A 27,839-nucleotide genomic window follows, 5' to 3' on the forward strand; every position below is an offset into this window, starting at 1 on the left:
TTTTAAGATTTATTTATTTTTTACTTGAAAGTCACAGTTACAGAGAGAAGGAGAGGCAGAGAGAGAGGGAAAGAGGTCTTCCATCTGCTGGTTTACTCCCCAGTTGGCCGCAACAGCCAGGGCTGCACCAATCCGAAGCCAGGAGCCAGAAGCCCCTTCCAGCTCTCCCACATGGGTACAGGGGCCCAAGAACTTGGGCTGTTTTCTACTGCCTTCCCAGGCCAGAACAGAGAACTGGATCAGAAGTGGAGCAGCTGGGCCTCGAAGCAGCGCCCATATGGGATGGTGGCACTGCAGGCGGCAACTTCACCTGCTACGCCACAGCGCCAGCCCCTGCAGATGAGTTCTAATAGCATTGTCTACACTGTGTTCCAAGGAGTAATAAAAGGTTCAGAAACATAGAGGAGATCAAAGTGAAACAGTTTTCTTCACTGTGGGATTTCTTAGAGACTTTATGTGCAATATGCAGCTCCAAATGGCGGGGGCGGGGAGGGGATGGAGGGACAGCATGTAGTATTGTTCAAATGTATTTCACCCTTCTGTGAGATTTCTAAGTGATCATTCTTCCTGGAATCACAGTGTCAGGGCCAGTGGATCAAAGGAAACTTGGCTACCCCGAGGGTTGTATTCCCGAGGTTGCAGGTGCTGCTGGTCAGGGCTTGGGGAGCCCCTGCAGTGCAGCTGCTGCTCCTGACAGAGGGGACTGTAGCATGCAGCTGTTATGGATTGAAATGTCCCTCCAGAATCCATGAGGTATTTGGAGATGGGGTCTTGGAGAAGTGACTAGATACATAAGGTCATAAGAGGAGGCCCACAAGGACTGTGCCAGAAGCTGTGGGGACAGAAGTAAAAGTTCATCTCTGCTCACCTGGGGCAGCAGAGCAGGTGCGTGAGTAAGCATCAGGCCAATACAGCAAGTCCTACAAGGCCACCTTCACAAAGAGTTCAGCTATTTACAACTTAAGACCCTTTACTGCCAAATAAAGATGAGAAGAGAAAAATCACTTTATTTTCAAGCTGCCGGCCATCTTGTTTCATCTAGTTGTTGCCAACTGTCTGACAGCCAGTTTCTTTGTAACCCTTGTTTCTTGAAGTGTTCCACATATTCCTGGTCACAGCTCTGTCAGCTTAAAGTGGACATGAGTTGCTTTTCCCTAAAGGCCCAGGGTATGCCAGGAAGACAGCCAGCTCCCTGCTGCCTACACACAGGCTCCTTGGGGTCTGTAGTGGAAAGCACCCAGGCAGGAGGCTGACCACAGCCACTATCCTCACCAAGTCCCTCCAGGGGGAAAAGAAAATGCTGCTTCTCCAAATGGAGGGCCATAACGTCAAGCAAAGTTTAAACACAAACGAAGCTCAACACCTGGGAGGCGACATTGAGAGCTTTCGCTTTGCATATCCCACTGCACTCTGGGAGCCCTTCTAACCCACTGCTGTGATTTTTCTCATCTTTCCCAATAATAGAACTACATTGGAAGAATGAGCTAGAAAAGGAAAAAACTCTAATCCTGGAAAAATGCTTCCTTAGACACACGTCTGTGGGATGAACATCAAGAAAACTGACACCCCTCTACCTCCCCTCTCCCACTCCCAACCCTGCCACACTCTCCTCTCCAGACACTCAGACATGTCCCCAGAGAGAAAGTTCCAGGAGGAAGGGCCCAAGGTGACTAGGTGCTGATGTGTCCCCTCAGGTGGAAGCCAGGGCTGGCACCGTGGGCACCACCAAGTCAGTCTCTGAAACCCACCCGGGGGCCCAAACTCCTGCTTCATGATCCGGTGCCCAGCAGGGCACTGTTCCTTCTGGTAGATCTGGTGTGCTGCTGTCTGCCCTGGAGCTTGCCTGTAGCCAGATTGTACTGAACTCCACCATGCGGTCCATGGGGGCCTCCAAATGCAAAGGACTCAGGAGCAACTCGAGGGAGAGCAGATGGACCCTGGCTCTGTACAAGACTTTGTTCTTAATGTTTCCTAACCCTGAGAAGTATCTCTGGTCCAACAATGTATAGCAGACAGGATGGGCCCAGGCCAAAGCTTCCAAGGCTTGTCCTCCATGGAACTTTTCAGACAGAATGTCAGAGGTGGGTCTGACCACTAGGGAAGAGCTCCAAGACATCTGACAATTATAAAACACCAGAAAGCTGCCACCGCCAAAATAAAGGACCAGCCTGAGCACAGGGTCCCTCCAGTCACCGCTCTTGTTGGCTTTCTTCACTCTGGAGAACTGGTTCACCCAAATGCTGCCAAACAGACGGAGCTGACTTGTGGCTACCTCTCAGCATCTGGCATGAGGCGATCCACCCCTAGACATTTGGGTGCCTTGTCTCCACTGGGGATGGCAAGCTCAGTAGCCTGGAGGACTCATCAGAAGCTGTCTGCTGGGTCCCACGGTCTGTTGTTGGTGTACAGCCTCCACCTACGGGGCTCCTTTACGAAGAGGTTCTGGAAGTGGGTCATTTCCACGGGTCTCCAGTTCTTCATCTGGATCAAATCTAATGAATAATTTCTTTCCATGGACCTGGGTGTCTTGGAGCCACAGAGACTGAAGGTCACGTGGGTGTAGCTTCTTGCTTCTGCCCGCTGTCTGGACCACCTGCTGGCCCCCAAAGGGGGACACCAGTTGGTGAAATTTCCTCACCAATGGCCCTTCTGGCCCTTGGGCACATGGACGTGCTTCTCTTAGGTATTTCTGTGGAGGGGGACAAGCAGCAGCACAAAGCGAACTGGCTGCCCACTGCGTTCCCTTTCCATGCACAGGGGTCACCACTGACATGCAGGGCTGGGGAAGCGCGAGAGCCATGGCAGGGGGTGGGGGTGGGGGGTTGTTACCACCCAAGGAGAGACTAAAAATGACTGCTTTCCACAAATCTTTTCCGGGTAGGGGTAGAGGAGCCCACAGAGGTGGGACTGAGGGCCACTGGCCACCCACAACAAAGAAATTGAATGGGGGACTGGCATCTAGGGACCCTTCCTAATACACCTGTCTTTTAGTTTTCATTCTGAAAAACACCACAGTGCCCCGCTTTGCTCTAGGTGCCGCACAGCCCTCCCCGCCCCCACCCCTACACAAGCCTCAAGTCAAAGCGGGGGGGCCCCCCATCAGGCCAAGGAGGCAGGCGCCCAGCAAGCTGGCCAAGTTGCTGAACTCTCTGGCTCCGCGGTGCTACCCTAGGCCCACAGTGGCTCTGCTGCGCACTTCAAATGCTCCCTTCCAGCTAGTATTTTGTTGAGGATTTTTGCGTCTGTGTTCATCAGGGATATTGGTCTATAGATCTCTTTCTCTGTCGTATCGTTTTCTGGCTTAGGATGATGCAGGCTTCATAGAAGGAGTTTGGGAGGATTCCCTCCCTTCAGTTGTTTTGAATAGCTTGAGAAGAATTGTAGTTAGTTCTTTGAATGTCTGGTAGAATTCAGCAGTAAATCCATTTGGTCCTGGGCTTTTCTTTGTTGGGAGGGTCTTTATTACTGATTCAACTTCTGACTTGGTTATTGGTCTGTTTAGGTTTTCTATGTCTTCATGACTCAATTTTTTAGATTGTGTATGTCCAGGATCCTATTGGTCGATTTCTAGGTTTCCCAATTTGTTGGCCTTTAGCTCAATGTATTAATTTCTGGTGATTCTTTTTATTTCTGTAGTATCTGTTGTTACATTTCCGTTTTCATCTCTGGTTTTATAATTTGAATTGTCTTCCTCTTTTTTAGGTTAGTTGGGACAGTGATGTATCAATTTTATTTATTTGTTCAAAAACCACCTCTTCATTTTGCTAATCTTTTGTATTGATGTTTGGGTTTCAATTTTGATTATTTTCTAGTTATTTCTTTGCTCCTACAAATTTTGGCTTTGGTTTGTGTTGCTTTTCTAGCTCCTTGATAGCTCATTTATTTCGTGCCTTTCCAATTTCTTAAAGTAGGCACCAGTTGCTATAAAATTCCCTCTTAACATTGCTTTTGTTGAATCTCATAAGTTTTGATGTGTTGTATTGTCCATTCATTTTCAGAAATTTTAAATTTTTTTGACAGGCAGAGTGGACAGTGAGAGAGAGAGACAGAGAGAAAGGTCTTCCTTTTTCTGTTGGTTCACCCCCCAATGGCCGCTGCGGCTGGCACGATGTGGCCGGCGCACCGCACTGATCCAAAGCCAGGAGCCAGGTGCTTCTCCTGGTCTCCCATGCAGGTGCAGGGCCCAAGGACCTGGGCCATCCTCCACTGCCTTCCCGGGCCACAGCAGAGAGCTGGACTGGAAGAGGAGCAACCAGGACAGAATCCAGCACCCCGACTGGGACTAGAACCCGGGGTGCTAGCACCACAAGGGGAAGATTAGCCTATTGAGCCGCAGCACCAGCCTTTAAATTTTTTTAAAGATTTATTTAGTTATTTGAAACTCAGAGTTAACATGGAGAAAGAAGGAGAAGCAGAGAGGGGGAGAGAGAGAGAGGTCTTCGATCCTCTGGTTCACTCCCCAATTGCCTGCAATGTCTGAAGCTGAGCCAATCCAAAGCCAGGAGCCAGGATCTTCTTCTGGGTTTCCCATATGGGTGTAGGGGCCCAAGAACTTGGGCCATCCTCCCCGGCTTTTCAGGACACAGCAGAGAGCTGGATTGGAAGTGGAGCAGCTGTGACTTGAACCAGTGCCCATATGGGATGCCACCACTACACTCTCTTCATTTTTTATATGATTCGCTTCATTCAGGAGCATGTTGTTCAGTCTCCATGTGTTTGAATACGATCTAGAGATTCTTGAGTTGTTGAATTCCAGCTTCTTTGCATTGTGGTCCGAAAAGATGCATGGTATGATTTTGATTTTTTTGAAATTGCTGAGATTTGCCTTATGGCCTAGCATTTGTTCTATTCTAGAGAAGGTTCCATGCACTGATGAGAAGAATGTATATTCTGCAGCTGTAGGGTAAAAAGTTATATAGATATCAGGTGCATTTGGTGCATAGTGTTGATTAGCTCTGTTGTTTACTCTTGATTTTCTGTTAGTTGATCTGTATGTTGATGTTGCCCATTACTATTGTATAGGAATATATGTCTCCCTTTAGATCCATTAACATTTCCTTTAAATAGCCAGGCGCCCTATAATTGGGTGCATATACATTTATTATAGTCACATCTTTCTGTTGAATTGTTGTTGCAAGCACCACTTGTCACATAGCTCAACAAGGCTAATGCAGTGTATTGCAGCATAGGGAAGAATCACACAGAATCGTGATAGTCTTTTTAATATAATTATTTAATATTCAGTGTCACTCTGTATATTCACTGCACACATCTAAAGGTCAATACCACTAAATATGTCTTTAGTCCACAGGTCATAACACACATCTGAGAGTAAAACAACTTCCAGAAATATCCAGCAATAGTAATAAGTATAACACATACAAAGTATAAAAGCATAACCAGTCTATACCCTCGTGGCTAAGGATGTAATGTGAATGCTGTGTTCTCAAGGTTCATGTCATGGTCACAAAAAGTCAAAGTCCAGAGTCCAAAGTCTCCGTTACCACTCTAAGAGACGGATCTCAGAACAATCAACTTATGGGCAGGAGTCCTGGGATGACTGGCACTCTGGGCAGTAGGCTTGAAGTTCCAAGATGGACGGCAAGGTGAAGGGTTGGAGAGATCGCCCGAAGAGAGGACCGGTCCAGCTCCAAGGTCAGCTCCAGCAGCAGCTGGGATGTCCAGGCGAAGTTGGCTCCAGCGGAGAGTTAACTGGAGAGTTGAGGCCATTTACATTCAGAGTGACTATTGACAAGTAACAAACTGATCCTGCCATTTTTCCATAAATATTTCTATTGTTTTCTTTGAATATCCTTTGTAATTTTACTGGGAGATTTTCTGTCTTCACCTTCTTTCATAGTGATGAGCATGTTTGTGTGTTTCTGGGTGTAGCACGTCCTTAAGCATCTTTTGTAATGCTGGACGCATGGTGACAAATTCTTTCAATTTCTGTTTGTTATGGAAGGTCTTTATTTTACCTTCATTCATAATAAGAGCTTTGCAGTGTACAGTATTCTGGGTTGACAGTTTTTAATCTATTTAAGATTTGGGCTGTATCTCACCATTCTCTTTTAGCCTGTAGAGTTTCTGATGAAAAGTCAGCTGCGAGTCTAATTGGAGATCCTCTGAAAGTAATCTGTTGTATCTCTTGTGCACATTTAGAATCTTTCCTTTAGGTTTTACTGTGAAGAGTTTGACTGGAATGCGTTGTGGTGAAGATCTTTTCTGGTCACATCTGTTAGGAGTTCTGTGTATTCCCTGTACTTGGATATCCCTTTCTCCAAATTGGGGAAGTTTTCTGTAATTATTTCAGCAAACAGGCCTTCTAGTCCATTCTCTTTCTACACCTTCATGAACTCCTTAGACCCATATGTTGGGTCATTTGATAGTATCCCAGAAATCTCCTACACTTTTTAAGTTTTCTAATTTCCTCTTTTTTTTTTTTTTGGTCTGAATGTGAAAAATTCTAGAGATATGTCTTTTAGCTCATATATTCTTTCTTCTGCTTCACTGAGTCTGTTGTTAAGGCTTTCCACCACAGTTTTGATTTTACATATTGAATTTTCATTTCTAATATTTCAATTTTATTTCTTTTAAAAATCTCAGTTTCTTGGGAAAAATTTTCATTCATGTCATGATGGTTTTCTTTAGTTTGTGGATTTGCTTCTGATTGCTTTTGAGTAATCCTATGATTGATCTTTTGAATTCCAATTCCAGCATTTTCTCAATTTCTTCATCTTCACATTGTAATATTGAAATGTTGTTGTGTTCCTGTGGTGGGGTATCATGGCATCTTCCTTATTCTTGTTTCTTGCATTTCTGCTTTTATTTTTAGACATTTTTGGAGTTCCCTGCTAGTTTTCTCCTGTGATGGCTTTTTTTTTTTTTCCCCCGACAAGCAGAGTTAGAGAGAGAAAAAGGTCTTCCTTTTTCCATTGGTTCACCCCCCCCCAAGTGGCTGCTATTGCTGGTGTGTTGCGGCCAGTGTGCTGCGCCGATCCGAAGCCAGGAGCCAGGTGCTTCCTCCAGGTCTCCCATGTGGGTGCAGGGCTCAAGGACCTGGGCCATCCTCCACTGCACTCTCGGGCCACAGCAGAGAGCTGGACTGGAAGAGGAGCAACCGGGACAGAACCGGCGCCCCGACTGGGACTAGAACCCAGGGTGCCGGCGCTGCAGGCAGAGGATTAGCCTAGTGAGCCGTGGCGCCAGCCCTCCTGTGATGGCTTTTATCTTTGTGCTATACCTCTGTGGCTTAGTGGAATGTCTGCACTTTCACTGAATGGTCTGTGGTGAGTGTTGCCAGAAAGCTCTGATTGGCACTTGGGGGTGGTTCAAGTACCCAGGGCAACACCCATGTTGATCATGGTAAATCTCTTGTTGACAGAGTGGGGCAGAATGGTTACCTCTGTTGGTATGATCACCCCCTCACCTCCTCTTCTTCCATGTTGTGCCTGAGTGTTAGCTCCCAGTGAGTTCAACGCTCATCTTCACCACCATATGAACTGCACAGATAATCTGCACAGTCCTCACACTGAGCATGTTTACCACTGCAGTGACCACTCCAGGCAACCCTGGAGCTTCAAGCCTGTGGAGCTACACTCAGTGATTGCCCAGAGACCCAGCTATACTCTGTACCCTCTCATGTAGCCACTGAGTCCAACAGTCTCAGCAAACAAGTATCCCACAGTTGCTGAGAACAGAGGTTTGGCTCTGCCCTGCGAACCTGTCCAGTCAACTGAGAGGCAGATGTTCCCTGAGCTAGCTTTGCCTAGACATCTTGAACCCTGGAATCTGTGGTATGTGGGGAGGCTGGAGGCACCTCACAGCCCTACATGGGTAGCCTGCCACCTGTTAGTCCTCCCAGGCAGGCTCAGAGTTGGTGGGGACTACGGGTTTTTCCCTCTGCTAGTGTTGTAAGGTACACAGATTAAAAATAGAGCCAGACTTTTGAGGTCAAATTAGGAGTCTTTATTAGCCAGGTGGCGACTGCCCTCTCACAGAGCAAGTCCGGAGAAGACAGCCCCAAGTGGCAGTGGCAGAGGTTTAAAAACTACATTTTGGTGACCTTGACCATTATCCAGCAAACAAGCAGAAGTACAGAAGCTAGAAATATGCCAGTTACAGCCTGAGGAGCAAACTGATATCTATAACTTGTTTGTCTCACAGGAACAGTCCTTGCTCTGAAGCAACCAAGATAACCTATAACAACTCGGGCAGGCTATGTATCATGGGAAAATCTTAAACTTAAAGCCACCCTGTCATACTAGAATCTCTGGATCACATGCATATATAAGAGCCACTGGCCAAATGTTGTCCTCTCCCTGCCACTGCCACCAATACTGCCAAGAAGATACTGTCCTGGCCGGCACTGCGGCTCACTTGGCTAATCCTCCACCTGTGGTGCCGGCACCCTGGGTTCTAGTCCTGGTTGGGGTGCCGGATTCTGTACTGGTTGCCCCTCTTCCATTCCAGCTCTCTGCTGTGGCCTGGGAAGGCAGTGGAGTATGGTCAAGTGCTTGGGCCCCGCACCCGCATGGGAGACCAGGATGAAGCTCCAGATCTGCACAGCACGCCGGCCATAGCAGCCATTTGGGGGGTGAACCAATGGAGGGAAGACCTTTCTCTCTGTCTCTCTCTCTCACTGTCTAACTCTGCCTGTCAAAAAAAAAAAAAAAAAATGCTGTCCTGTCTCAGCCTTTTGCTGTTTACATGCACAAAGTCTTCCACAGTTGCCACCAAAGCCAAAATGGCGCCCACCCTTTCTCAGCCAGGCAGCAGGCACCACTGTGGGGAGGATGGGGTGAGAACGTGCTGCTTTTTATTTCCATTGGGTCCACGGGTAACCAGTAGCAACCACTAGACCCTGGGGCTCCAGTCTGGACTCAAGCCATGCTCTTCCTCCAGCTGTGTCACCATGGGTTGCTGCAATCTGATCTTGCCGCCACCTCCGTACTGCTGCCTGCTCTGTCTGGGCTGTTGCAGTTGTGCGTTCTTTACGTGTCTGCACCTTCCACACAGGTCCATGGCATTCCTCTGCCTTTTGTAGAATTTCCAGTATGGTTTTCTCTCTGATTTTCCCCCTGAGAGTGCATTTCCTACACTTTTTCTTTTAAACTGTTTATCCCTAGCCTAGCACAGAATATCATTCCCTAATCTGCCATCTTGGAATCTTCTAATAAATCTTTTTTTTTTTTTTAAATTTGATGTTAGAAACAACAGAAGGTAGATGTGACTGTAATACAGTTAACTATGTTTTTTTTTTTTTTTTTACTGTTCTTCCAACCTAGCAAGTTTGTGTTTGACTAAGATCCTATTTACCTACTGGTTAGTCTACCTGCAGTGAGCTTTCCTTGATCAGAATTCCTGTATCAAGTTCTTTACTGGCTTAGCTAAGGTTTTGTTCAAATACCTCTTTCTCAGAAAAGCTCCCAACCCATTTAAAGTAGTGTCCTCCTATATGCCATTCCCATCAGTCTTTGTCCCTTTCCCCAGATGTTTTTCTTTATAACACTCATCACATTCTGAGAGTACATTCATACTAAGTCTTCACAACATAGTTTGAACTCTATGAAGGCACATTCCTTTATCGGTCCTGTTCACTCCTTTATCTTCTGGCTAAGGACAGGATCCTGGCACAAAGCAGGTGCTGAGTATTTCTTGAATGAATGGTTGGATAGATCTTCTGGTGGAAATGTAGCCCTCTGAGAGAGCAGCTGTTATGTTACAAAGGGGCAGTGTCATGCAGCCAGAAGAGCACTTCCCTGACAGTCGCAGTCTCACTACGCCAGGCTGTGTAAACTTGGGCATTCATCATGATATTCATAGGAACTTTATGATGAATACCTAATATTACCTACTTAGCCCAGTGCTTGACTAATAGCAATAGTTACCTCTACTTCATACTTGAGTTCTTGGACGTATTGAACTTTTATATCGTGACCACCAGAGGTCGCTCAAAGTGTGCTTTAGCAGTGCTGGTCTTGTCTGTGCTCAGGTTTACAGCGAATTCTTTAGAGAAAGATCAATTTGAGTAACCACAAATTACTAAAATTTTACAGATTTCCTTTGCATTTCTTTGGCATTCTGTCACTTATAAGGTCCAGTTAGATTATAGTTAACATTTTCTAATAGAGGTCAACATTAATGTTAATATTATCTCTGTGGTTTGCCTTCTTCCTTTAAAATGCTACATGTAGTTATTTTCATTTCCATTTCATTTACTTTTCCTTGTGTTACACTAACCTATCCTCTCTCTCTATTTTTCTGTACATAATATCACCCTCTGATGTTCCGTATAATTAGTTTTTGTTTATTTGGCTCCTCGCTCCTCCAAGCATACATGGGAGAATGTGAGCCCCACAAGGACAGCGAGTTTTCTTTGTTTTGCTTTCCACAATATCCCTAGCATCTAGAAAAGTACCTGACACATAACAGGGGCTCAGTTAATAGATATAGGACCTATGTAGGTTGGGCATTGTGGCATAGCGAGTTAAACTGCTGCTCGTTATGCCCACATCAGAGCATTGGTAGAATCCCAGCTCCTCTGCTTCCAGTATAGCTGCCTGTTAATATGCCTCTTTTCTTTCCCCTTCTCTCTCTCCCTTCATTGTTACTCTGCCTTTCAGGTATACTTTATACAGAAACTCAATATTAAGAGTTAATGCATATGTAGAAAATATCTTTTTTTAAGATTTATTTATTTGAAAGTCAGAAGTGACAGAAAGAAATCTTGCATCTGCTGATTCCCTCCCCAAGTGGCCACTACAGCAAAGCCTGGGTCAGGCAAAAGCCAGAAGCCAGGAACTTCATCCCAGTGTCCCATGAGGGTGCAGGGGCCCAAGCACTTGCTATTCTATTGCTTTCCCAGACACATTAGTAGGGAGCTGGATTAGAAGTAGAGCAGCCAGGAATTGAACCAGTGCCCATATGGGATTCCCGTGTCCCAGGCAGAAACCCAACCCACTGGGCCACAACCTTGGCTCCTAGAAAATATCTTTTAGAAATATCTTCTAGGGCCAGTATTGTAGCATAGAGGGTTAAGCTGCTGCCTGCAACGCCTGCATCCTGTATGGACACTAGTTCATGTCTTGGCTGCTCTACTTCCAGTCCAGCTACCTGCTAATGTACCTGGAAAAGCAGCAGAACATGGCCCAAGAGCTTAGGCCTCTGCACCCATGTGAGAAACCTGGATAAAGCTCCTGGCTTCGACCTGACCTAGCCTTGACCCCTGCAGCCATTTCAGGAATGAACCAATACATGGAAGATATATCTCTCTTTGTCTCTGTCTCTCCTCTCTATGTAACTCTGCCTTTCAAGTAAATAAATATTTTTAAAAAAACTTCCCCCATAAAATAAATACAAATATAGCTACGTTATTCCATTTAAAGAAACCTAATACAAGTGATTAAAGTGTCATTTGTATTTTTATCCAGAATTATCAAAGACAAATACTAAAATGAAAGAGAATATCTTATTTATTATGGAATTCTAACATCCATCAGAATCCATAGTTTGCTGAGCAATGTGTATGAATAAATGAAAGAAATGAACAAGAACTTAAAACATAACAAAATAAAGAAGTCTTCCAGAGCAGTCTGCTTATAGGTTGTATACATGTGAGTTAAGAGATTTAATCTGCTTAAGAGTCTTCAACTGAATTGAGAGAGAATTAAGGATTTGTATTGTTAAGGATACAGCCTGTGTTCTGTGCAGTGATGAAGAATGAAGAAGTCATATTTGCTTATTGAATAAATATTTTTAAACGCTGTTGTGGTCTAAAGGTTTGTGTCCCCCTCTCCCCAGTTGAAACCCAATTCCCATCATGATGACATTAAAAGGTGGAGCTCTTGAGAGGCAACTATGTTGTGAGGACAGAGCCCTCCTGAATGGGGTCAGCACTCTTATAAAAGAGGCCAAGGGAGCTTGTTTGCCCTTTCCTTTCCAAACGGACACAGCTGGATGGTGCTGTCAGTGAGGAACAGGCTCTCCCCGGACACGGGGTCTTCTGGCACATTGATCGTGGCCTCCCACCATCTAGCACTGTGAAAAATCAAAGTGTGCTGTTTGTAAGCTACCCAGTCTGTATTTTGTAATACTTCACAAATGGATTATGAAAAGAACTTAAAGTTGTCTGAACACTGAGAGAAATGATGTAAGAGGACAGAAACATTAATTTAACAGTATCATTAGGAATAGACAATCTAGAGATGTGATTTATGCAGATGATTTTACCACAAGTTAGCACATGCTAGAACTGTGACTGGACTCCATGTTGTAAAAAGAATCTGGACAGCTGAGTGATCACTTCCTTGCTGGTGGGGTTTCACAAGTCTTCATAGATGAGGCGGCAATTGAAAGATGTTTTCCAGCATGGTATAATTAAGACTATGGGTGGAATCAAAGATAATGGATGAAATTAATATTTCTCAATTCTCTTATTTATTTCCCCCAACAGGAGCTGTTTTTGATGAAAATACTAGGAGAATATTGGTTGTACAGGATCGAAATAAAGTAAGTTATTTCTGCTTTATAAATTGCTTTCCAAATATTCAGTTATGTCCAGAAAAAAAATGAAATTTAGAAACATTGAGTCTATGGAATTTTAGAAAGATTTTTAAAAACTCATTTTTAAGGAGTTGTGGAACATTGAGCTATTTATTTGAACCCAAAAGTACTTATGCAGGCCTGGAAAATGTCAAAATAATACTCTCTGTTTACAATCTATTACTTCATGATTACAGGAAAATTTTAAGTTACTGTATTTAACTGAGATGACAGCTCTGTCTCAAACACATTGTCAAGATATTCTTCCATTCATCTAGCATCATTGAGTCGCTACCCTGTGCCAGATGTGGAGAATTTATAAGATTAATAAGACAATATCCTTGGTGTCCTATACTTACTATGTATTTGGAAAAACAGTCATATAGTAACTTTGCCTTTAGCAACCCAAAAGACTTTTCAAAGGAGGTGATATTTAAAACTGCATCTGGAATGGGGCTGGTGCCGTGGCTCACTTGGCTAATCCTCTGCCTGCAGCGCCAGCACCCCGGGTTCCAGTACCAGTTGGGGCACCGGATTCTGTCCTGGTTGCTCCTCTTCCAGTCCAGCTCTCTGCTGTGGCCCGGGAGTGCAGTGGAGGATGGCCCAAGTGCTTGGGCCCTGCACCCGCATGGGAGACCAGGAGGAAGCACCTGGCTTCTGGCTTCGGATCGGTGCAGCGCGCCGGCCGTATGGCCATTTGAGGGGGTGAACCAACGGAAGGAAGACCTTTCTCTATCTGTCTCTCTCACTGTCTAACTCTGCCTGTGTAATAAAAAATAAATAAATAAGTAAACTGTATCTGGAAGAATAAATAGGAAAAGCCAAAAAGCATACTGAGAAAATTAGAATTGCATGTATGGAGGCACAGCAGTTAGAAAGGGACTGCCATAGCATAGAAATAGCGGTAAGAAGTTCATTGTGGCCAGAGCTATGAGGAGTGGTACAGTACGTGAACCAAGAGCTGGATTGCAAACAGAATATGAAGAGCCTTGGGTATCAAAATAAGGAGTGTAGGCAACTAGAAGCAACGAAAATTTTTCAGAGAACCATGCTGATTAAGGATACTTTCATATTTGGGAGTTACAAGTGACAATGAAAAGAGAATAATTGTATCCATAATGATCGGAAACTTCAGTGACTGTTGGTAGACGGAGCGAAACATTTTTCCTCATCATGTGTGTTTTCAAAGTTTAAATTAATTTTTATGTAAGAATAGCTGAAAGCAGTGTACATTTCTCAGAATTGCCATCAAAAAACATTTTTATAGATATAAGTAACTTTTGAGGTTACAGTTAAGACAGGACGCTGACTCAAACTAAGTTTTTTATTAGTGGAAATTTATGGAATACCTAAGGTTATGTTGTGCCTCGCTTTGTGAATAAGCATTTAAATATAATTTATAATTGTAGTGATACACAAGAGAATGATGTGCATAGTATTTGTTTTCTGATTTCTTTTTAGTTTTTAAGATTCATTTATTTTAGTGAGAGACTTAAAGAAAGAGGGGAAGAGAGAGAGGTCTTCTATCCACTGGTTCACTCCCCAAATGGCCACAACAGCCAGAGCTGGGCTAATCAGGAGCCAGGAGCTTCTTGCAGGTCCCCTGCATGGGTACAGGGGCCCAAACACTTGGGCTATCTTCTACTGCTTTCCCAGGCCATCAGTAGGGAGCTGGATCAGAAATGGAGCAGCCAGGACTCGAACTGCTGCCCATATGGGTTGCTGGTGCAGCAGGCGGATGCTTGACCTACTACACCACAGCACCAACCCCACAGTATTTGTATTCTTTTATTTGTGTAACAACAAAAAGGCACAGAAGAGCTGCTTATTTTCTGGTAATAAAATTCAGTTAATAAGTGAAAATATCTTATTTACAGAAAGAGCTAAGACAGGACTAGACGCAGAGTCCTGTTTTGCCACCAGCTCAGCTATAGGCTTACACATGCATATATATTTCCAGCATTTATCATAATTATCTAATATTTTGCTTTCTATATGGCTATGTTATTAAATGTAACTTTTTTAAAAAGATTTATTTATTTGAAAGAGTAACCAGAGAGAGAAGGAGAGGCAGAGAGAAAGAGAGGTCCTCCATCTGCTGGTTCACTCCCCAATTGCCTGCAATGGCTGGAGCTGCGACAATCTGAAGCCAGGAGCCAGGAGCATCTTCCAGGCCTACCATGTGGGTGCAGGGGCCCAAGGACCTGGGCCATCCTCCACTGCTTTCTCAGGCCATAGCAGAGAGCTGGATTGGAAATGGAGCCGCTGGGTCTCGAACTGGCGCCCATGTGGTACACCTGCACCACAGGCAGCAGCTCAACCTGGTACGGCACAGCACCAGCCCTAAATGTAACTTCTAAAAGTTTTATTGAATATAGCTTATGAAAGGTTTATCCAGGGATCAGCACTGTAACAACGCAGGTAAAGCCACCACCTGTGGTGCTGGAGTCCCATGTGGGTGCTGATTCAAGTCCTGGGTGCTCCACTTTCGATCCAGCTCCCTGCTAATGTCCCTGGGAAAGCAGTAGAAAATGGCCCAATTACTTGGACCCCTGCACCCACCTGGGAGACCCAGATGAAGCTTCTAGCTCCTGGTTTCAGATTGGCCCAGCGCCGGCCATTATGGCCATTTAGAGAGTTAACCAGCAGATGAAAGACTTATCTTTCTCTTTCTCACTCTGCCTTTAAAAAAAAAAAGATTTATTAAGAGAGTTCCAGAGAGAAAGAAGGAGAGACAGTGAGGTCTTCTATCCACTGATTCACTCCCCAAATGGCCACATCCAGAGCCGAGCCAATCCAGCTCATCAAAATAAGTCTTTATATATTTTTTAATTTCTTTAAAGTTGCCATTTCTTTAAGATTTATTTATTTATTTGAAAGTCAGTTACACAGAGAAGGAGAGGCAGAGAGAGGTCTTCCATCCACTGGTTCACTTCTCAATTCGCCACAATTGGCCAGAGCTGTGCTGATCTGAAGTTAGGAGCCAGGAACTTCTTCCAGGTCCCCCACACAGATGCGGGGGCCCAAAGGCTTGGGCTATCTTCTGTGGTTTTCCCAGGCCATAGCAGAGAGCTGGATTGGAAGTGGAACAGCCAGGACTGGAATCGGCACCCATATGGGATGCCAGCACTGCTTGCAGTGGCTTTACCTGCTACACCACAGCTCTGGCCCCAATAAGTCTTCTTTAAAAAGAAAAGTTTTATCCATTAGAACTAGCAAATCAATTTTAAAGATAATTGACATTGACTATGACTGTTGTGTATGCTTAAGAGAGGCTGATCTGTATATTCTTTCTGTAGAAAGGGTTCCTGAGGCTTATTTTGGGCATAACATGATTTTTAATTTTTATTTATTTGAGACAGTGACAGGCAGAAAGAGAAGCCTTCCATCTGCTGGTTCACTCCTCAAATGACTGCAACATCTGGTGCTGGGCCAGGCCAGAGCCAGAAGCCAGTAATTTAATCCAGGTATCTTGCATGGATGGCAGGGACCCAAGTCCTTAAGCCATCAGCTGCTGCCTTCCTGTGCAGTAGCAGGAAGCTGGAATCAGCAGTGAAGCTGGTACTTAAACTCAAACACTCCAGTAGGAGAAGTGGGCATCTTACCCACTAGGCCAAATGCTCACCCGCCTAATATTTCTTTTGTATTCAGTAAAGAAATGTGTGTTAATCAAATAGTGGTTTGTTAATCATCAAGCCAAAGGGGAGGGAGGCGCCAAACAGATATAGCCTGAGAGGCCAGTCAGGTGATTGCTGTAGTAATTAACATGTGAGATGAGGCTTGCATGAAGGTGGTGGTATAAGCAAAGGAAGGGACAGATGCCTCTAGAAACTGATGACAGTAAGTTACTCAGTTAATTAAAAAAAAAAAAAGTTTAAAGTTATTTAGTATACTGAGCTGGGCATGGCAGCTAGAATAATACTGTCATTTGAGGGCTTATTAGTTGGGTTGAAAAAGGGTATTTAAGGGAGTTACCCACATATTCTCATTCCTCCTGAAAAAGTATTGAGAGCCAGAATAGTTGCTGTGGGCCAATTCCAAGGTTCTCTATGGTACCAAAAAGAGATGTGAGATGAAGCATATTAAGTAATGAATTTGTTTGTAAAAACTTGTACCATCATGACCCCTAAATAAAGCTCTCAACAGTGGCCTTCATCCACAAGACTGGTTACAATAAAGATACCAGTGTGTTACTGGGTCTAGGGCTGCCTAGCCCCCTTGGGCTCTCTAAGTAGCTTAGCAAGGGGCTTCCCATGATTTCTGCCTGACTGCAGTTCCAGCCATGGAACTATGCCCTGTGGAGTCATGCAGTGATACAGCATGGCGCCACCCTGGCAAAAATGAGTGCATAGCAAACATTACATGAAGCAGAGAAATGAGCACTGTGCTCTTAAAACAGAGGAAAGGTTAATTTTAGGCATCATCTGATAAATAGTTGACAATGAGAAACAAAACAGTTGAAAAATAGAGGGGGTAACACACCAGTTCCTTTTCATAAGCCAAAGAGATTAATAGAGTTCAGATATAAAAATAGCAGTGAGATCATAGGTCTGCATTCTTTCCATGTCTAGATAGGACTCAGTTTGCCATTATTTGAAATAAATTATTTGGAAGTAGGAACTGCTGACATCATATCAGGAAAGAAAGTTAAACAGCCAGAGAGCTTTCTTGTCTGGTGCAATTCAGGGGCCATGTGAATAATATGTGTCTCTTAGTAGAAACTTTGAACTTGATTATTTTAGAACATGTTGAACTTCAGTTTTAGGCAAAATGTCTCACTTGGTAACTGAAGTTCATATTTTATAGTGCGAGGGAGAAAGTGTTCTCTTCTTCCTAGTATTTAATTATCTCTTGTAAGGAAATGAAGTATGTAAGCATACTCCATTTTGGCCCCAAATGTATGATTTAAAGAAAAATGTAGTTCTATATATGTAATAATCTCTCTGATTCATTTATGTTCTTATTTTTTTATTTCTGTGTATACTTATGAACAATTGAAAGCTAATCTGTTATCAGTATCATCTGCCCTTTACTAGCCAAGGAATGCTAGATTGCAGCATAGCTACTTTGATTTTAGGATTCTGCAAAACTCATCCTCCTCTGCCCTCTTTGACTCCAATAACTTCTTTAAAAAAAAAAGATTTTTCTAAGATTCTTTTATTCATTTATTTATGTATTTGAAAGACAGTAACAGAGTAGGGAGAGAGAGAGAGAGACAGATCTTCCATCCTCAGGTTTACTCCCCAAGTCCCCACAACAGCTGGGTCTGGGCCAAGCAGAAGCCAGGAGCCCAGAACTCACTCCAGGTCTCCTGTGTAGGTGGTAGGGACTCAAGTACTTGGACTCTCTCCTGCTGCCTTCCCAGGCAGATTTTCAGGAAGCTGAATCATAAGCAGAACAGTTGCATTCCCATACAGATGCAGGCATTACAAGCAATGGCTTCCCCTCCTGTGCTACAGTGCTGCCCTCTCCAATTACTTCTGATCTCCTATTCCTGTTTTACTTACCTATTATGTGTGTGTATGTGTCTGTGTGTCAGTGTGTGTACAATATGTATTCTGTATTCACTGCATGTGTTTATTTGAAGATACAAGCACTTCACATGAAGTAGCTAATTTATATCTTTACAACAACCCATTACGATTATTATGCCCATTTTAAAGATGAAGAAACTGAGGCACAAACAGGCTAATTAATGTTCCCCAAATTACACAGATACTGTATTGGAAGATTCTAATCTAGCCATTCTGACTTCAAATTCTACAATCTAGAAAGATAGAGAAAGACTGAGCAAAGTCTACAAAGTCATAAAGGATTCATTTCATGTAGGAGTCATAATCCCCAGTTTTCCACACTGATTTCAAGCAATAAGAACAGATTTCCAAAACATAGAATGATTTTCCTATATATGGGAAATTGTGAAAGACACTAGATGACCCCTATCTCATCCTATGATAGCCTACAAAAGAAAAGCTTCTTGTAGTAATTGTTTTATTTATATTTTTCATTCAGGTCTTACTACGGTAAGGCCAAGTGGCACTGCATATAATTAATAAACGATTCAAGATCAGAGAGAACTTTTTTTCCATTTTCCATGAATTTTTTTTATTTAGTAAATATAAATTTCCAAAGTACAGTTTATGGATTACAATAGCTTCCCCCCGCCATAATTTCCCTCCCACTCACACCCCTCCCACCTCCTGCTCCCTCTCCCATTCCATTCACATCAAGATTCATTTTCAATTCTCTTTATATACAGAAGATCGATTTAGTATATATTAAGTAAAGATTTCATCAGTTTGCACCCACACAGAAGCACAAAGTGTAAAATACTGTTTCAGTACTAGTTATAGCATTAGTTCACATTGGACAACACATTAAGGACAGATCCCACATGAGAAGTAAGTACACAGTGACTCCTGTTGTTGACTTAACAATTTGACACTCTTGCTTATGGCGTCAGTAATCTCCCTAGGCTCTAGTCATGAGTTGCCAAGGCTATGGAAGCCTTTTGAGTTCACTGACTTCGATCTTATTCCGACAGGGTCATAGTCAAAGTGGAAGTTCTCTCCTCTCTTCAGAGAAAGGTACCTCCTCCTTTGATGGCCCTTTCTTTCCACTGGGATCTCACTCGCAGAGACCTTTCATTTAGGTCTTCTTTTTTTTTTTTTTTTCCAGAGTGCCTTGGCTTTCCATGCCTAAAATACTCTCATGGGCTCTTCAGCCAGATGCAAATGCCTTAAGGGCTGATTCTGAGGCCAGAGTGTTATTTAAAAATAGGACATCTGCCATTCTATGAGTCTGCTGTGTATCCCGCTTCCTATGCTGGATCGTTCTCTCCCTTTTTGATTCTATCAGTTAGTATTAGCAGACACTAGTCTTGTTTGTGTGATCGCTTTGACTCTTAGAGAAAACTTATTTAGGATTTTGTTCAATTAAGTTAGTTTAGGCTAAAAGTAGATACTGTAACTCTAATACAACAGAAGATAGGCCCAAATATTATCCACGAATACCACATATATAATTAACATAAATTAGTTAATTTGGGGGCAAGTGTTTGGCCTGGTGATCATGTTGGGCTGCCTGAATCCCATATCAGAATGCCTGGATTTGAGTTATATCTCTGCTGCTGATCCTAACTTCTTATTAATGCAGACTCTGCTTGGCAGCAGGTAATGGCTCAAGTAGTTGAGTCTCTGACACCCATATGAGAGATCTGGGTTGAGTTTCCAGCTCCCAGCTTTGGTCTTGCTGTTGATGGCATTTGGGAATGAATAAATGGATGAAACCTTCTCTCTACTCCTCCCCTTGTGCTTCTGAGATAAAATTACTTAAAAATGATAAAAATTATTTTATCTTTTTAAAGGTTTATTTATTTGAAAAGCAGAGTTACAGAGAGACAGAGAAAGAAAGAGAGAGAGAAGTCTTCCATCTGCTGGTTCATTCCCCAGATGGCTGTAAGCCAGGAGCCAGGAACTTCTTCTGGGTCTCACACAGGGGTGCAGTAACCTAAAGACTTAGGCCATCTTCTACCACTTTCCCAGGCCATGGCAGAGAGCTGGATTGGAAGAAGAGCAGCCAAGACACGAACTGGCACCCACATGGGATACCGGCACTGCAGGGGGCGGCTTTACCTGCTATGCCAAAGCGCTGGCCCCATAAAAAACTTATTTTTAAATCATTTTAAAAATTGGTTAATTTCGGCTGGCACCGCGGCTCAATAGGCTAATCCTCTGCCTGCGGTGCCGGCACACCGGGTTCTAGTCCCGGTCGGGGCGCCGGATTCTGTCCCGGTTGCCCCTCTTCCAGGCCAGCTCTCTGCTGTGGCCAGGGAGTGCAGTGGAGGATGGCCCAAGTGTTTGGGCCCTGTACCTGCATGTGAGACCAGGAGAAGCACCTGGCTCCTACCTTCAGATCAGCATTGTGCGCCGGCTGCAGCGCGCCAGCCGCAGCGGCCATTGGAGGGTGAACCAACGGTAAAGGAAGACCTTTCTCCCTGTCTCTCTCTCTCTCACTGTCTACTCTGCCTGTCAAAAAAAAAAAAAAATTGGTTAATTTCTTTTGGTAAATTTGAAAAAATACTCAGTACGTAGAAGTTACTTGTAAAGAGATGCTATAAAAGTTTTATTTTCTTTTAAGTATGTCCTTATAGCTATCTTTTTAAAAAAAAAATAAAAATTTATTTGAGAGGCAGAGTTAGAGACAGAGAGATGTTTTCCATCTCTGGTTCACTCTCCAAGTAGTTGCAACAGCCAGAGCTGGGTCAATCTGAAGGCAGGAGCCAGGAGCTTTTTCCAAGTCTCCCACATGGGTGCAGGGGCCCAAGCACTTGGGCTATCTCCCACTGCTGTCCCAGGCCATTAGCAGGAAGGTAGATGAGAGATGGAGAGGCTGAGACATGAACTGGCACCAGTATGGGATGCTGGTGCCATAAGCTGAGGCTTAACCTACTACACCACAGCGCTGGCCCAGCTATCTGTCTTGTCTTTACATTAAAGTACTGTCCCCAGCATTCATTTACTCTTCTCCTGATTCAAGTAACAAAAGAAGTTGTGGAGTCAAAACTGGATTAGGAGAGCTGGGTTCCTCAGGTTTGTCTGTTACTCGAAGTAGCTGTTTGATTTTTGGAAATCTCTGAGCCTCTCAGGACCTAACTTTGCCCATTGATAAAATTTAGGAGTTAAGACTAGGTGATCAAACAAAATGCTGCATGCAGTACTATTATTTCATATATCTTACACATGCATAAGATTTATATATATTATATATGTACAATTACATACAGATGTTATCTGGTCTAAGAAAAGAAAGAAAAGGGGAACTATACAGATTTGTAGAACAGCACACCAGGTTTTGGAACTTTGTCAAACTTTATTAAGGACTTCAACAGGGACTAAAAGACAGCCAGGTAATGTGATTGTCCAACTCCAGGCAATCTTTCAGCATGCGTTAATCTACCAAATAATAATCTACTTATCTAATTATTTATTAAAACATAGAAATTCATAGAAAAAAAACCTAGGTCTAATGATATTAAAAAATTGTATTGCAGTCTGAAAAAATAAAAAAGGAGCTTCCAGGCAGCTGTGGCTGAACTGTCTCACTCTCAACCTAGACAGTTTGAAGTTTGAGGGTGTTTTTTTTTTTTTCCATATAAACACTGCCAAGACAAATGACGTAATAAGTTCAGCATGCAAAAATCAAACTCTCAGAATAATCTGTATTTTACTGATTGAAAAGGAAAAAACTAAATCGAGCTATATTTTTAAAACAAAGAAATAGTCAAAACTCTGTTTATTAAATTTGTCTGAACTCCAGTTAAAAACCACCAAAATGTTTACAGTTCTGTATTAAACATGGTTGTGTTCAGTGTTCTCTAAATTTTGGTCATTTTAGTTTCAAAAAAATGATTTCTGGTGTTTTCTGGAATGTTTGTTAGTGGTTTCCAAGGTAGTGAAGAAAGAAAGGAAGATCCAAGCCCTAATGACTAAACAAATAAATAAGGACAAGGAGATTTCAAAAAGTTCACACAATGGAATAGAAAGATAAGTTTCTTTTGCTGCAAAAACTTAAGAAACACATGCATACCTTTTTCACAGTACATATTTTCCATGAATTTTTGAGAACTACTCATTTGGTTGAATTTCTAAAAATATTTTTAAAGATTTTTTTAAATTTGTTTAATGAATACAACATCATGCATTTAATATATACAGATTTGGGAACATGATGCTTCTTTCCCTCCACCTCCCTCCCAACCATACTCCCGCCTTTCTTCCTCTTCCCTCTTCCTTTCCCATTTTATTTTTTACAGAGATAAATTTTCAGTTAATTTTTGTACTCAAAAGATTAACCCTACATGAAGTAGAGTTCACCAATTAGAATGAAGAAAAAAAAGAAGTAAATAACAAAAAACAAACAAGAAAAACATTGTTTCCCAACAGTTAAGGCAAGGGCTGTTCAAAATCGTCAGATATCAAAGTGTCAGTTTCCCTCCTATATATTACATTTTAAGTATTCTATTAGTTACCACAAATCAGAGACACCATATGATATTTGTCTTTTTGTGACTAGGTTACTTCACTAAGTATAATAATTTCAAGTTGTATCCATTTTGTTGCAATTGAGAGGATTTCATTTTTTTTTAATCACTGTGTAGTATTACATAGTGTTTATATGTACGATAATTTCTTTATCCCGTCTTCAGTTGATGGACATCTGGGTTGATTCCATTTCTTAGCTATTGTAAATTCAACTGAAATGAACACTGGAGTACAGATAATTCCCTCATATGCAGATTTCATTACCTTTGGATAAATTCCCAGGGGTAGGATGGCTGGGTCATATGGAGGTCTGTATTCAGCTTTTTGAGGTATCTCCATGCTGTCTTCCACAGTGGCTGTTCCAGTTTACAGTCCCACCAAAAGTGAATTAAGGTTCCCTTCTCCCTACATCCTCACCAGCATTTGTTGTTTGTTGATTTCTGTATGAGAGCCATTCTAACAGGGGTAAGGTGAAACCTCATTGTGGTTTTGATTTACATTTCCCTGATGGCTAGTGATCTTAAACATTTTTTCATGTGTCTGTTGGCTATTTTAATGTCCTCTCTTGAAAAATGTCTGTTCAGGTCCTTTGCCATTTCTTAGTTGTGTTGTTTGCTTTGTTGTTGTTCAGTTTCTTGAGCTCTTTATAGATTCTAGAAGTTAATCCTTTGTCACTTGCATTGTTTGCAAATACTTTCTCCCATTCTGTCAGTTGTCTCTTCACTTGCTAAGTGTTTCTTTTGCAGTGCAGAAGTTTTTCAGTTTGATGTAATCTCACTTGTTAATTTTGGCTTTGATTGCCTGTGCTTCTGGCGTCTTTTCCAAGAAGTCTTTCCCTATGGCAATGTCTTCTAGGGTTTCCCAATGTTGTCTAGTAATTTGATGGTATCATGTCATAGATTTAGGTCTCTGATTCATTTTGAGTGGATTTTTGTGTAAGGTGTGAGGTAGGGGTCTTGTTCCATACTTCTGCATGTGGAGATCCAGTTTTCCTGGCATCATTTGTTGAAGAGACTATCTTGTATATAGGGCTTGATTTTTGCTCCTTTGTCAAATATAAGTTGGTTGTAGATGCGTGGGTTTATTTGTGGAGTTTCTATTCTGCTCCATTGGTCTACATCTTTGTTTTTCTGCCAGTACCAACTGTTTTGATTACATCTTCTCTGCAGTATGTCTTGAGGTCTGCTATTGTGATGCCTCCAGCTTTGTTTTTGTTGTTTAAGATTGCTTTAGCTATTCGGGGTCTCTTGTGTTTGCATATGAATTTTAGCATTTTTTCTAGATCTGAGAAGAATGTTCTTGGTATTTTGGTTGGTATCGCATTGAATCTATAAATTGCTTTTGGATAAGACATTTTGAAGATGTTGATTCTTCCAATACATGAACATGAAAGATTTTTCCACTTTTTTTTTTATATCTTCTTATATTACTTTCTTTAGTGTTTTGTACTTTTCATCATAGAGATCTTTGATATCCTTGGTTAAATTTATTCCAAGGTTATTTAAATTTTTTATAGCTATTGTGAATGGGATTGATTTTACAAGTTCTTTTTCAGCTATGGCAATGTGTGTGCATACAAAGGCTATTGATCTTTGTGTATTGATTTTATGTCCTGCTACTTTACCAAACTCTTTTATGAGTTCCATTAGTCTTGCTGTGGAGTCTTTTGGGTTCCCTAAATAGAGAATCATGTCATCAGCAAATAGGGATAGTTTGATTTCTTCTTTCCCTATTTGTACCTTTTGATTTCTTTTTATTGCCTGATGGCTCTGGCTAAAACTTCTAGGACTATATTAAATAGTAGTTGTGCTATTTTTGTTTTTGGTTTGGTTTTGGTTTTTTTGTTTTGACTTAATGTCTATTTATTTGAAAGGCAGAGTTACAGAGAGGCAGAGGCAGAGCAAGAGAGGTGTTCCATCTGCTGGTTCACTCCCTAATGGCTGCAGTGGCCAGACCTTGGCCAATTCAAAGGTAGGAGCCAGCAGCTTCTTCCAGATCTCCCACGTGGGTGCAGGGTCCCAAAGACTTAGGCAATATTCTACTGATTTCCCAGACTATAGTAGAGAGATGGATCAAAAGTGGAGCAGCCAGGACTCAAACTCGCCCCCATATGGGATGCCAGCACGGCTGGAAGCGGCTTTACCTACTACACCACATTGCCAGACCCCAAGAGTGACCATCCTTGTCTGGTTCTGGATTTATTTATTTATTTTTTTTTTTTTTTGACAGGTAGAGTTAGACAGTGAGAGAGACAGAGAAAGGTTTTCCTTCCATTGGTTCACTCCCAAAATGGCCGCTACAGCTGGAGCTACACCGATCCGAAGCCAGGAGCCAGGTGCTTCATCCTGGTCTCCCATGCAGGTGAAGGGGCCCAAGCACTTGGGCCTTCCTCCACTGCCTTCCTGGGCCACAGCAGAGAGCTGGAGTGGAAGAGGAGTAACCGGGTCTAGAACCCGGTGCCCATATGGGATGCTGGTGCCGTAGGCGGAGGATTAACCAAGTGAGGCACGGCGCCGGCCCCTGGTTCCGGATCTTAATGGGAATGCCTCCAATTTTCCCCAATTCATTAGGAGGCTGGCTGTGGATTTCTTATAAATTGCTTTGATTATGTTGAGGAATGTTCCTTCTATACCCAGTTTGCGTGAGGTTTTCATCATCATAAAAGGGTGTTGAATTTTGTCAAATGCTTTCTGTGCATCTATTGAGATAATCATATGGTTTTTGGTTGTTAGCTTGTTAATGTGATTTATCACATTTATTGATTTTCAGATGTTGAACCATCTCTGCCTACCAGGAATAAATCCCACTTGCTCCAGGTGAATGTTGTTTCCGATGTGTTGTTGGAATCGATTGGCTAGTGTTTTGTTGAGGATTTTTGCATCTATGTTCATCAGAATTATTGGTCTATAGTTCTGTTTCTCTGTCATCTCTTTTTGTGGCTTAGGAATTAAGGTGATGTAGGCTTCATAGGTGTTTGGGAGGATTCTTTCACTTGTTTTCAATAGCTTGAGAAGAATGTGAATTAGTTCTTTAAATGTTTGGTAGAATTCTTCAGTGAAGCTGTCTGGACCTGGGCTTTTCTCTGTTAGAAGGGTTATTACTGATTCATTCTCCATCTTGGTTATTGGTCTGCTTAGGTGTTCTGTGTTTTCATGTGTCAATTTAGGTAGGTTGTATGTGTCCAAGAATCTATCCATGTCTTCTAGGTTTTTAGCCTACAGCTCTTTGTAGTAATTCCTGATGATTCTTTTTGCTTCTGTGATATCTGTTGTAAAAATTCCTTTTTCATCTCTGATTTTATTGATTTTAGTCTCCTCCCCCCCCCCCCTTTTCTTTTTTGTTAGTTGGGCCAAGGGTGTATCAATTTTATTTTTTCAAAAAACCAGCTGTTTATTTCTTTGATCTTTTATATTTTTTGTTTCAATTTTGTTTATTTCTTCCTTAATTTTAATTATTTCTTTCCTCCTAAATTTGGTTTTTGGGTTGTTGCTTTTTTTTGTTTTTTTTTTTTTTTAATTTTTGACAGGCAGAGTGGACAGTGAGAGAGAGACAGAGAGAAAGGTCTTCCTTTTGCCGTTGGTTCACCCTCCAGTGGCCGCCGCGGTAGCGCGCTGCGGCCGGCGCACCGCGCTGTTCCGATGGCAGGAGCCAGGTGCTTCTCCTGGTCTCCCATGGGGTGCAGAGCCCAAGCACTTGGGCCATCCTCCACTGCACTCCCTGGCCACAGCAGAGAGCTGGCCTGGAAGAGGGGCAACCGGGACAGGATCGGTGCCCCTACCGGGACTAGAACCCGGTGTGCCGGCGCTGCAAGGTGGAGGATTAGCCTGTTGAGCCACGTTGCCGGCCGTTGCTTTTTTTCTAGACCCTTAGATGTATTGACAGCTCATTTATTTGGTGACTTTCCAGTTTCTTGATGTAGGCACTAATAGCTATAAACTTCTCTCCTAGCACTGCTTTTGCTGTATCCCATAAGTTTTGATATGAGGTATTGCCATCTTCATTCATTTCCAGAAATTTTTTAATTTCTCTTTTGATTTCTTTTATGACCCACTGTTCATTTAGGAGCATGTTGTTCAGTCTCCATGTGTTTGCATATGTTCTTGAGATTCTTGAGTTGTTGCTTTTGTGCTTCAACCCGTTTTGATCAGAGAAGGTGCATGATATGATTTTTTTATTTTGAATTTTCTGAGACTTCCTTTATGGCCTAGAATATGATCTATCCTGGAGAAAGTTCCATGCACTGCTGAGAAGAATGTGTATCCTGGAACTGTGGGGTGAAAAGTTCTGTCGATATCAATTAGGTCCATTTGGTCCATCGTGTCGATTAGCTCTGTTGTTTCTTTATTGATTATCTGTTAGTTGATCTATCTATTGATGAAAGTGGGATGTTGAAGTCCCTCATTACTGTTGTATTGGAGTCTGTGTCTCCCTTTAGATCTGTTAACAGATCTTTTAAAGAGCCAGGCACTCAGTAATTGGCTGCATATATATTTATTATAGTCACATCTTCCTGTTGTATTGAACCCTTCATCATTACATAGTCCCTTCTTTGTCTCTTAACAATTTTTGTGTTAAATTCTATTTTGTCTGCTGTTAGGACGACTACACCTGACCCCTTTGTTTTCCTTTTGCATGGAATCTCTTTTTTTCATCATTTCACTGTCAGTCTGCGTGTATTTTTGTTGGTGAGATGTGTTTGTTGTAGGCAGCAAATAGATGGGTCTTGTTTTTTAATCATTATGCCAGTCTGTTTCTTTAACTGGAGAGTTGAGACTATTTGTATTCAGTGTGACTATTGATAAGTAATAACTTGGCCCTGCCATTTTTCTGTGAATATTCATATTGTTTACTTTGGATTTCTTTTGTACTTTTGGGGGATTTTCTGTCTTTACATTCTTTCTTGATGGTGGGTTTCTTTCTGTGTTTCTATATGTAGCATATCCTTTAGCATCTTTTGTATGGCTGGACGCATGGTGACAAATTCTTTCAATTTCTGTTTGTTATAGAAGGTCTTTATTTCACCTTCATTCATAAATGAGAGCTTTTCAGGATACAAAAGCCTGGGTTGACACCTTTTTTCACTTAAAACTTGGACTATATCTTGCTATTCTCTCCATTCTCTCTTGCCTGTGTGGTTTCTGATGAGAAGTTAGCTGTGAGTCTAATTGGATATCCTCTGAAGGTAATCTCGCATTTCTCTTGTGCACATTTTGGAATCTTTTCTTTATGCTTTACTGTGGAGTTTGACTGAAA

General features: G+C 42.3%; 2 protein-coding genes across 5 annotated transcripts in view; one reads left to right on the forward strand and one right to left on the reverse strand.

Moving 5' to 3' along the window:
- Positions 1–27,839, forward strand: part of NUDT6 (nudix hydrolase 6) — a 52,557-nt gene that overhangs the window by 10,301 nt on the left and 14,417 nt on the right. For all 4 annotated transcript variants that reach the window (XM_062199666.1, XM_062199665.1, XM_062199664.1 and 1 more), the window contains one exon: positions 12,455–12,510. Coding sequence is in view for 1 of the 4 variants with exons in the window: in XM_062199664.1 (XP_062055648.1) it covers positions 12,455–12,510 (56 nt within the window). In the remaining 3 variants the exon portion in view is untranslated. The remainder of the gene's footprint in view (positions 1–12,454; positions 12,511–27,839) is intronic.
- On the reverse strand, positions 1,525–2,800 carry LOC133765776 (endonuclease 8-like 2). Its single transcript, XM_062199327.1, is given in 3 exon segments — positions 1,525–1,843; positions 1,845–2,268; positions 2,434–2,800. Coding segments are annotated over 3 exon segments (1,110 nt in total).

The sequence above is a fragment of the Lepus europaeus genome, chromosome 8 (genome assembly GCF_033115175.1).
Source record: "Lepus europaeus isolate LE1 chromosome 8, mLepTim1.pri, whole genome shotgun sequence".
Taxonomy (NCBI): domain Eukaryota; kingdom Metazoa; phylum Chordata; class Mammalia; order Lagomorpha; family Leporidae; genus Lepus; species Lepus europaeus.